The sequence below is a fragment of the Mus pahari genome, chromosome 8 (assembly GCF_900095145.1).
Source record: "Mus pahari chromosome 8, PAHARI_EIJ_v1.1, whole genome shotgun sequence".
NCBI lineage: Eukaryota > Metazoa > Chordata > Mammalia > Rodentia > Muridae > Mus > Mus pahari.
Window position 1 is genome coordinate 43,358,641 of NC_034597.1, and position 11,773 is coordinate 43,370,413.

The following is an 11,773-nucleotide window of genomic DNA, read 5'->3' on the forward strand; positions in this document are numbered from 1 at the left end:
GAACTCACTTGGTAGACCAGGCTAGCCTCGAACTCAGAAATCCGCCTGCCTCTGCCTCCCGAGTGCTGGGATTAAAGGCCTGCGCCACCAGGCCCGGCTCTCCACATGCATTTTTAAAGCCCCAGATGATTGTCCTATCAGTGTAACTAGCACATTAATACTATCCACACGGGGCTGGTGAGATGGCTCAGTTGGTAAGAGCACCCGACTGCTCTTCCGAAGGTCTGGAGTTCAAATCCCAGCAACCACATGGTGGCTCACAACCATCCGTTACAAGATCTGACCCCCTCTTCTGGGGTGACTGAAGATAGCTACAGTGTACTTAAATATAATAAATAAATAAATCTTTAAAAAAAATACTATCCACACTATTACCATAGGCTCAGAACACGAGTAACACATATGCTCTGCATTTGTTTAAAAGGGACTGACTTTTCAAAGCTCACAAAGAAATGTAAGCTCTCACCGCTGACATAGTGTGGCTGCTCTCACTCTGATGCAGATGCAGTACAGGGAGTGGAAGTTCTCAGGGCTCAAGAAGGCCGAGGATGGTGGTTTGAAAGTTCAGGACAAGAGAGAGGAACGGCCATCACCCTGTTCAGCACTGAGACAGGAGCATCCTTCACATCCTAGAAATGGTATGGTATTTTAAGATCTAGTGTATCTACTTCATCGTTGAAATTACTTTCTTTTTATAATATTTGTTTTTATACTTTCAATTATGTGTCAGTGTGTGTCTGTCTGCACATGGATATGGGCATGTGAATCCTGAGTACATTGAACCTCCTGGAGCCAGACTTACAGAGGGTTATCAGGGCCTGGGTGGTAGTGGCACAAACCTTTAATCCAAGCACTTGGTAGGCAGAGGCAAGTGGATTTCTGTGAGTTCGAGGCCAGCCTGGTCTACAGAGGGAGTACCAGGACAGCAGAGAGTTAGGACGGATAACTTTGTTTAAAGTGGGATTCCCCAGCTCAATGAACGTTACCATCCACACTCAACATAACCCTCTTCCCTGCCCCTCGACTTCCCTTGCCGGCCTTTAATAGCAAACCTTTAATAGCCTCACTCAGGAGGCAAAGGCTAGTGGCTTTCTGAGTTCCAGTCCAGCCAGGGTTACATAGTGAGATCCTGTCTCAACAAACAAACAAACAAACAACAAACAACAAATAAAACTTAAACACTAGAGGTAGAAGAAGGCTTCCTACACTAATTAATCAGGATAATCCCCCAGGGACAAGACCAGATGTCCATCCCTCAGGAAACTAAAGATTCTGCCTGTTGACAATTAACATGAACCATTGAATGTACATTTTTAAAAGAGAGGGCCCCATATAGCCCACATTGGCGTTGAACTCACTAAGTAGCTGAGGATAACCCTGAACTCCCAGTTTTTCTGCCTTCACCTCCCATGATTACAGTCATGTGCCACCATGTCTATGTCTCCACCACATTTTCAGTTGAAGGAGTTACAAGATGTTTCTCAGCAGAAGGGCATGTGCGCTCTATCTACCACTTCATCAGAAGGATGCAGCAGCCACATTGTGAGAGGAGCCCAGGATGGGAAGAGTGTTGGAAGATGTCTTGGAGATGTGGCCACCACACTTTGCAATGCATACTTCGCCTTAGCCTAGTTTTCTTCAAGTCCCTAAGGAGATTAGCCTGCCTACCTGCTTTCTTTCATTTTTATATAAAGTTTTATTTTCTTAAATTTTATTTTATGGGTATGCATGTTTAATCTGCATGTATGTCTGTGTACCACATGACACGTGGTGCCTACAAAGATTAAAAGAGGGTGTTAGTTTCCCCCTAGAGCTGGAGTTACAGGTGGTTGAGAGACGTCCTGTCAGTGCTGGGAACTGAACTCTGGTATTCAGGAAGAGCCATCTCACCAGCCCTCCTCCCTCTCCTTTGCCTCTCTCCTTCCTTCTCTCCTCTCTTCCTCTCCTTTCCCTCTCCATCTCCCTCTCTCCCTCTACTGTCTTCATCTCTCTCTTTTTTTCTGTTCATCCTCTTCTCCTTCCCCTCCACTGAAATGTACCCTGTGATGACAGACTTCTGAATAAGTGAACCTTTGAAACACTTCATTTGAGTCTGAGATAACAGTGCTCAGACAGCAAGAGTGCTGTGGGCTCCAGCTCTTCCAGTGGCACGGTGGAGAACCTATTTTGAAAGCATTGTGTATTTCAGCCTTCTCCCTAGCAGAACAGGAATCCTGTGAACAAGCTTCTGAAGTCAGTGAAACACAGACTCCCGACAGCGATGACATCATAGTGACGCCCCAGGCTCAGACATTTCCTAAAGCCGTAAGTAAGCGGGCATATCCTTACCTGTTAGAGCAGGGGAACTAGCAAGAAAGGGCCTAGTGTCCACACATGTGAGATTCAAGAAGCCTGTTGAGAAATGCAAGTTAGATGAAAAGAGCATCAGTGAGGATGGAGGTCTGTTGCCATGGCGATGAAAGTGTTTCTTTAGTTTGATGCAAATGAAAACTGAGCTCAGTGCTTCTCTTCCCTATTTGGAATCCTTGCCACTCATGTCTGTCATTGTGGACTTGGTAATACCCAACTCTGCGGAGGCCATTTTTTTTGGGTGAACACATTTACTGTAGGAGATGGAGATTGTAAAAAAGGAAAGAATTCTTTGTGGGAAAGCTGAGAGTAATGTCTTAGTTTCTGCAGTTTTTTTTTTTTTTTTTTTTTAACCCCACACCCCTCCCCCTCTCTGTTTTGACAGATGCTCTGTTGTGGTTTGAATAAGAATGGCCCCCATAGGCTCTTATATTTGAACGCTTGGTCACCAGGGAGTAGAACTATTTGGAAGGATTACAAGGATTAGGAAGTGTGGCCTTGTTGGAGGAAGTGTGTCCTGGGGGTAAACTCTGAGGTGTCTAAAGCCCATGCCAGGCCTTGTTGTCTGTCTGTTGTCTGTCTGTCTTTGCTTGTGATCAGGATGTAGCTCTCAGGATGTACTTCTCCAGCACAATGTGGCTGCCACACTATCTGATGCTGCCATGGTCTGCCATTATGTTAATAGACTAGGCCTCTGAAACTGTAAGCAAGACTCCAGTTAAATTAAGTGCACTCTCTTCTTATAAGAGTTGCCAGGCTGGTGAGATGGCTCAGCGGGTAAGAGCACTGACTGCTCTTCTGAAGGTTCTGAGTTCAAATCCCAGCAACCACATGGTGACTCACAACCACCAGTAATGAGATCTGATGCCCTCTTCTGGTACATCTGAGGACAGCTACAGTGTATTTAGGCATAATAAATAAATCTTTGGGCCAGAGCAAGCAGAGGTCCTAAAATTAGTTCCCAACAATCACATGAAGACCCACAATACAGTGTACTCATATACATAAAATAAATGAATCTAAGACTTAAGACAGTCTCACTCGCCTGGGAACTCACAGAGATCCTCCTGCCTCTGCCTCTCAAGCTCGAGTGCTGGTATTAAACATGTGTGTCACAATGCCTGGCCTTCTTTCCTTCCTCTTAACAATGATCAGTATTCAGTAACACATGTCCTTTGACAGAATTCTACCAGGTGACGTTGATGGTGTTTTTGTGCGTGCCAAGTCCTGATGTTAATTACCTCATAGGAATCCTTGCAGTTGCTCATTCTTTTTTACAAGTGATTATGGAATGCTCTTCTTAGTGAATGATTCTTTTTTTTTTTTTTAAGATTTATTTATTTATTTAATACATATGAGTACACTTTAGCTGTCTTCAGACACATTAGAAGAGGGCATTGGATACCATTACAGATGGTTGTGAGCCACCATGTAGTTGCTGGGAATTGAACTCAAGACCTCTGAAAAAGCAGTCAGTGCTCTTAACCACTGAGCCATCTCTCCAGCCCAAGTGAATGATTCTTAAGTCAGGCCTACTCCCTTTCCTTGTTTTATTTTGTTCAAGACAGGAGCTTACCCTGGAGCCTGGGCTTGTTTCAGACTTGTGGAGTCTGGCCTATGCCCTCTGAGTTCTGAGGTTACAGGCATGCGCTCTGCACACTCGGTGGTTTGGTCTCTGTGTCAGTAAGTCTTGTCAGACCTACACAGAGTCACCTGCAAATCTGGCCTGTGGGCACGTCTGTGGGCCATTTCCTTGATCTTCCTCCCTTAATTTTGGGTTAGTCAGTTTGAACAAAGACAGGGAGGCTGATAGGTCCACGGTTATTGGTTTTTTTTTTTTCTTTTAAGCTTCATTTAGTTATTATGTATACAGTGTACTGTCTGCATGTCAAAGAGGGCATCAGATCTTATTATAGGTAGTTGTGAACCACCATGTAGTTTCTGGGAAGTGAACTCAGGACCTCTGGAAGACTGGTCCACAAATTTGAGCTAAGTATGTCCCAATCCATCCCTGAACCTGCCTTCTGGTCTATCAGCAGGGAGGGCCTACTGGTGGGGAAACAAATCTTACAAGGCCTTCATTTTAAGCTACTAGGCTTTAAAAAGAAACAGAAGCATTTAATGGGGACTTGCTTATAGTCTCAGAGGGTTGGTCCATGAACATTAGGTGGGGAGCATGGCAGCAGCCTGGTATGCGTAGCACTGGAGGAGTAGCTGAGAGCTCACACCCCGAACCACATGTTACAGGCAGGGAGAGAGACCAAGACTGGGCCTGGCATAGGCTTTTGAAACCTCAAAGTCCACCTCCAGTTGACACACCTCCTCCAATAAGGCCATGCTTCCTAAACATTCCCAAACTGGGGACCAAGCATTCAAACCTGTGGCATTTTGCGGTCTCCAGGAGAAGCCAGGCTTCATCACCACACAATGCCTTGATGCAGGGACTCCCCTGACACATGCCTGACCTCAGCATCTCTCTTTAGCCATAGTGCAAGAACCCACAACCCCTTTCCTGTACTTTTCTTGGCTCTAAATCCAGAACTGCGTGAGTGAAGCTGCCAAGTTCTATTGCCTTGCTGCTAGGTTTTTGACTCAGATCACAAGGATGCAAAAGAACTTGGAAGTTTGGCATTTTTACTAGCTAACTGTGGCTCATTTCCCTAGCTGCCTGTCTATTAAAGATCTGCTAACTCCTAGTCCTTCAACACTTCTTTTTATAAACCTTCCACCATTTTCCCAGCTGGATGCAAGAGTGGAAGGAGGAGGATGGTTAGGAGCAAGGCCACAGGAAATAGGCAGTAAACATTTAAAGAGAAGTGAAGGGCTGGAGGGGTACCTTAGACTCCTTACCCAGAATATAGGAGGCCCTGGTGGCGGTGCATGCCTGTGATCCTAGCACTTGAAAGATGGAGGTAGAAGGATCAAGGTCATCCCCACTACATAAGGAGTTCAAGGGCAGCCTCGGCTAAAAGGAAACGACAATCTTTATGCTAAAGGTAAGGAGGTCAAACAAGTGATTTGAGTACAAGAATGGATTGATGCGTACATACGTGAAAAATGTAAATACTTATTTATTGTGCGCACACATGAGTGTGCATGCCACTACATGTGTGTGGACATCAGAATACAACTTGGGTTAGGGAGCTCTTTCTCCACCACATATGTCCTAGGGATTGAACTCAGGTCCCCAGGCCTGGCAGCTAGCATCTTCCTTTACCTGCTGAGTCACCTCACTGACCCTCACTGACCACCATTGCTGGGGGTGGGGGGTTGTAGTTAAGAACACAGGTTTATGAAATGCAATATAAGAAGTATCAGACTGGATAAGGAGAAGACTGGAACACTGGAGATATCAGGTACTGCACACACACATAGGTGCACATATACATACAAATATAAATACACACACACACATACATACATACAAAAATACATACATACATACATACGGCAAAAATACCCATACACATAAAGAGAGTGTTGGGGGAAATAGTACAGTGGTCAAGCACCAGCTGCATCCATGCATTCCCTGGGTCTAGTTAGTAACACTGCAAGAACAAACAGGCCTGGGGTTGTAGTTCAGTGGTAGAAAGTTTGCCTAGCAAGCAAAAGGTCCTCCACTGAATCCCAGGTACTGTAAAATAAACAGCATTGCCTGTATTGTATGTTGTGCCTAGTACTCTCCTATACATACAGTTTCAAGAAACCTTACTTCCCTCCGTGCCCCACCAGTCTCTCCCATTCCACTCTGTTCTGTTGTGTCTTGTTGGCCATCAGAAGCATAGATGAACACATTTGTGTTTTCACACTTTCAGGATTTATCGATTTGTTTTGTTTTTCTGAGACAGGGTCTCTCTGTGGATCAGCCCTCAGATTCACAAAGGTCCACTTCCCTCTGCCTCCCAAGTGCTGGGATGAAAGGTGTGCACTACTGTCACCTGGCAAGCATAGGCTCTTTTATTTCAGTGTTGATTATTGACATCAATTCTCAAATCACACATTGCGAATTGCTTTAAAGAGTATAATTTCAGATGCAAATGGAGCCTCTGTAGTCACAAGATGGCAATGCCGCTAGAGGTCTTTGGACGTACGCTGCTTGTAGAGTCAGGCCGCACTGCTGAACTGCAGGAATGAGGACAGGCAGATGGGTAGATAACAGGTTCAGATGGGCAAACTGGATGGGCAGATAGCAACTGAAGCAGGTTGTTGGCTTCATACAGCAGGGACTGAGCAAAGCTGAAGCCCTTGGGACTGTTGGCAGTTCTTCACCTGCCAGGACCGTCAGGTAACAGATGGGGCTTGGATGAGAGTTGTTTCCTCAGTCTAGCATCTCTGATGCATTCTCCAGCTTGGCCTCACGATATGCTTTTAATATGTCCATGTGCTGCAAAAGACTCAATTTGCCCTGATAAATTTACAGGGTGGTTTCCCTTCTATGTCCAGGAATAGTTATTAGTACCAGACAGATGGTGCCAGTCACATGTCCATCCAGGTACACAGTTGTTCTTTAACTTCAAAATGGAGTCTCTCAGGGCAGGGACTTGCCTCCTGAACAACCACTGTTTTACATAGTATGGAGACACAGACTGATCTCAATCTGTTGTTCCTAATCTATTGCATTTCATTATTTTTTTTCTTTATAAAGATTTTATTTTATGTGAAGGTCCTTTGCCTGCACATATCTCCATGCACCATATGTTTGCTTGGTGCCATTGGAGGCCTTAAGTGGGACCCAGGTCCCCTGGAAGAATAGCCAATGTGCTTGACCCCAGAATTGTCTCCTTCGATCTATCTTATTCTTTCATTTTGAAAAGTGCTAGTAAAAAAACCAAACAAACAGACAGAAGAAGCCAGTGGTTTCCTTGTGTGGGCTGAGAAGAAAACTGCCAACAGGTCATTTTGAAAAAGCAGCCCAGCCACGGGTGGTGTTACTGCTCATCTTTAATCCCAACACTCAGGAAGCAGAGGCAGGCAGAGCTCTGAGTGCTACAGAGCAAGTTCCAGGACAGCCAGGACTACAGAGAAAGCCTGTCTCAAAACACCAAACCAAACCAAACCAACCAACCAATCAACCAACCAAAAGACCCCCAACCCCCAAAACTGGAAAAACAAAAAACCCCAAATATCCAAAAAAGAACCCCCCACCACCCCCCCCTTTTTAAAAACTACACAGTCCAAGCTAGTCTTGAACTCAGGCTCTTCCTCAGTGAACCACCACTCCTAGCTTCTCCATTGTTTGTGGGAACAGCCAGGGAAGGCTGGCCTGGTAAGTGACTGAGTAGGAGATGGACTGGATTCTCCTTACAAATTTCCCAGTGACTGTAGCCGTCTGTTGGTAACCAGTTAGCCTGCAAATTGTTGGTGAACACTTTGCTAGAGTGCACCATGTTGAGTCTCTAGAGCATTGTGTTAACACTGCAGTCTCATATGCCTTTAGGAAATCAATGTTTCCATTTCAGGATTCAGAGAAGATGTGCATTGAAATCGTCTCCCTGGCCTTCTGCCCTGAGGCTGACGTCATGTCGGATGAGACTATCCGGCAGGTCTATGTGGAGTACAAATTCTGTGATCTGCCTCTATCAGAGACAGAGACTCCGATGTCACTGAGGAAACCAAGGGCAGGCGAAGAAATCCACTTCCACTTTAGCAAGGGTGAGCTCTCCTTCACAGTGAGTGGGCAGGGGAGGCAAGTTGGGATCAGATCTCACCACCAATGGAAGTGAACCCAGCCACTTCCTCTAGTTATCATATTTATCTAAGTGGTATATGCATATAGTTTAAATATATCAAGTATAAAACAATTTATCTAAGCAGTCATTCGTTTTAGATTCTCTACAAATCGCCCTTTCTATCCCTACCATGACTGAATTCTGTTAAGGGCTTTTAAACTTTTTTCCGTTATTTTTAAAACTTACTCATTTATCCAAATAATGTTTCCACTGTAATTCTGTGATTCACTAATTGTAGATGTTCCTATCTTGGAATAGTTTTAAGCCACTGACTCTATACTCATGTCACTTCACTCCCACACAACTGGACCAAAATTTTATTTCATGTTATTCTAAAATATATAAATATTAACTCTTGCAATGCTAAGTACTTTCACTTCTTTCCTTTCCCCTTCCCCTGACATCTTCCTGCCTCTGCCTTTAGAGTGCTAGGATTAAAGGTATATGCCATCACACCTGGGTTGGTTTCTTTTTTCTTTTTCTTTGTTAAAAAAGATTTATTTATTTTATGTATGAGTACACTGTTGCTGCCTTCAGACACCAGAAGAGGGCATCAGATCCCATTACAGATGGTTATGAGCCACCACGTGGTTGCTGGGAATTGAACTCAGGACCTCTGGAAGAGCAGTCAGTGCTCTTAACCACTGAGCCATCTCTCCAGCTCCCCGTCCCCTTCTTGGTTTCTTATTTTAATAGATGTTTTCAGTAGCTTTATCTTTCTCAGAAAGAGTAAATAAATAGTTTTGGAGAAATCCAGGCATGAAATATTTTTCTTACCCTGCTATTTGATATTTGCTACACACACACACACACACACACAGGCAGGCAGCCACAGATACAGATACTTTTCTTTTAAAAATTTATTTCACAAACATGGGTATTTTTCCGACATGTATGTCTGCACATCACACACATGCAGTACGTCAGAGGTGTCGGACCCCCTTGGAAATGAAGTTAGTCACAATGTGGGTGCTGGAAATTGAACCTGTCGCCTTGGCTGTCCTAGAATTCACTATCAGGCTAACCTGAAGCGGTTATGTCTGGCTCTGCTTCACACTTGCTGGGATTAAAGGCTTGTATCACTACAACCAGCTCTATTGTAGCTATTTTCAGTAAAACCTCATAAAACTGGGGAGCCAGCCTGTACATCTCCTTTAAGGAGGTCTACATTGTATCAGTGTTGGATACAGTCAAGGGAGCCCTGAATGTAAATAGCAACAGTAGTCTTTTGTCGGTTCTCTGGTAATTCTGAGGACCAAACCTCCTGTACACCAAGCAAACATTACCACCAAGCTACAGCCACATCTGTTTTCTGTGCTTTTCTTTTCCCTATCTTTCATACAGTGATAGATCTGGACCCCGTGGAGCACCAAAGCCGAAGGCAGTTTTTGTTTGCCATGCTACATGCTCAAGATTCTGATGAGGGACGGTAAGTCTCTGCTTTTCATATTGACAATTCAGATAGACACGATTTACAAAGTTTGAGTTGTGTGCTTATGCTACTATTTTAATAACTTTTCTTTTGATGAATCTCCCATCTACTTGAGTCAACTTCATGTGTCTGACTACCTAACCAGTTATTTTAGGTTTAGTGCCTGTTATACCTGTGGCAGGGACTTGTGTGGGCAACAGCAGCAACTTGAATCCTACCAGAGTTGTATGTACATGGGGCAGGCAGAATATTTGTATCCCATTAGATGATTGTGAGCCACCATGTGATTGTTGGAAATTGAACTCAGGACCTCTGAAGCACAGTCAGTGCTCTTAACTGCTGAGCCATCTCTCCAGTCCTTTTGGCTTTTTTTTTTTCCCCTTCAAGACAAGGTGTTTCTCTGTGTAGCCCTGGCTGTCCTGGAACTCAGAAATCTGCCTGCCTCTGCCTCCCAAGTGCTGTGATTAAAGGCAGAAGCCACCACTGCCCGGCTTTCTTTTGGCTTTTTAAAAACCACTGCTTACCTTTCTCTTGTCTAGAGGCAATCTGTGTAATGTTAGCTCTCAGTTGATTTAGCCTGCTGTGGTATTACCAGTGTGGTGCAGTAGACAGCACTCTGTCAGAGCTGGTTTGGAATCCCAACTTCTTTAAAAGTTTGTAGGTTTTGCAACGTTACTTGAATGCTCTTGTACCAGTGATACATATTACCCACACAGCACTTCATCTTATCTCTAGTTCACAATAATGGCAGTAATAATGCCTGGTTTCTGTAGATGTGGAATCAGCATCCTTTCTCACAGTGCTAAGACTGCCAAGAGTGAATCTTGATCTACTCTGTAGGGAATGTTGTTTTCTCAGACCCCTTCCAGTGCTTGAGTTTTCAGTGCTGAGCTAAATGGATTTATTTTTATCTGTTTTCAGTTTAAAGTTTACAGTGGTAAGTGATCCTCTGGATGAAGAAAGAAAAGAATGTCAAGATATAGGCTATGCATACCTTGAACTGTGGCAGATATTTCAATCTGGAAAAGATATCCTAGAGCAAGAACTGGAGAGTGAGTAATAAAAATTTATACTTAGTTCTACTTACACATAGAGAAAATAGCCCACTTGTGTAACTTGTTGACAATTATCTGTGAAGCTGATGGAACAAATGCCTCTGAAGTCTTTCACACAATTATTTGTATTTCATTCTGGACCATATTTAGTCTTGTCTAGATTTGATATAATGTATGCACACATATAAATGTCAGGGTACAACCCATAGGAGTTAGTTTCTTCTTACCTTTCATTATGTAGATTCTGAGGACTGACAACCTCAGCTTGTTGGCAAGTATCTCCACCTACTGAGCCATCTGGCTAGCCCTAAAAATCCTTTTTAACTCTTCTCTATTCTGGCTTACATGCTCTTATCTCCAAAGCACCTTACCCTGTTCTTCATGTGTGTACATCACACTGTAACGGAAAGTAGCTCTAATATGATAAACACCAGCTAGATGAAAGAGCATAAACAGCTGGGCGGTGTCAACACACGCCTTTAGTCCCAGAACTTGGGAAGCAGAACCAGGATCTCTGTGAGTCTGAGGAGGCCAGCCAGGGCCAGAATGAGACCCTCACAAACCAATGTGTATAATGGAACACTGCTGGTGCCTAACTGTCTTTTTACCCCTGTCCACAGTTGTGAGCCCTGGAAACCAGGCCATCCAAATTGGAAGGCTGAAGGTTTCCCTCCAAGCAGCTGCTGCCCTCCATGGCATTTATAAGGAGATGACTGAAGATCTGTTTTCATGAAAGTACAAGTTCTGTTCCACTCTACGATTTGAGGGAATCACAGTCAAAGTGTCTTATAAAGTAACATGCTATGCCATAAACCTGGTCTCCTGTGCTATCTTGCTGTCTGTTTTTCAAACTAATGACATGGCTTACAACCATCAGTGAACTTTTATGGTCCTAGTTGGAGACAAAGGCATTTTCTTCTAACACCTTAACATTTTAGTAGGCAAGACTTGACTTCAGAAACTGCAAAGAAATGGTCATAAAAGACAAGTTTACAAAAAAACAAAACAAAAAAATCCCAGTTTATTTATCTTTTAGTTCTTCCAAAATTCAAAATATCAAGTCCTACTGCTAAGGAGAGAAAACAAACAAACATAAAATCTGAGAAGCCCCTTCTCATAAAGTCACAGAACAGAGGCGGCGAAGTAGGACAGGTGGATGCAGAGAACCTGCAGGGGAGGACGGCAAGGTAGAGCCCCCCAGTATTTCA

The 11,773-nt window shown here is 43.8% G+C and overlaps 1 protein-coding gene across 3 annotated transcripts in view; it reads left to right on the forward strand.

Annotated features, from left to right (window-relative positions):
• Rpgrip1 (RPGR interacting protein 1) overlaps positions 1 to 11,298 on the forward strand; it is a 52,158-nt gene extending 40,860 nt beyond the window's left edge. For all 3 annotated transcript variants that reach the window (XM_021203784.1, XM_021203785.1, XM_021203786.1), the window contains exons 19-24: positions 503 to 638; positions 2,189 to 2,304; positions 7,809 to 8,001; positions 9,423 to 9,507; positions 10,432 to 10,562; positions 11,186 to 11,298. In XM_021203784.1, the coding sequence (XP_021059443.1) occupies positions 503 to 638; positions 2,189 to 2,304; positions 7,809 to 8,001; positions 9,423 to 9,507; positions 10,432 to 10,562; positions 11,186 to 11,298 (774 nt within the window). The remainder of the gene's footprint in view (positions 1 to 502; positions 639 to 2,188; positions 2,305 to 7,808; positions 8,002 to 9,422; positions 9,508 to 10,431; positions 10,563 to 11,185) is intronic.
• The last annotated feature ends 475 nt before the right edge of the window (positions 11,299 to 11,773 follow it).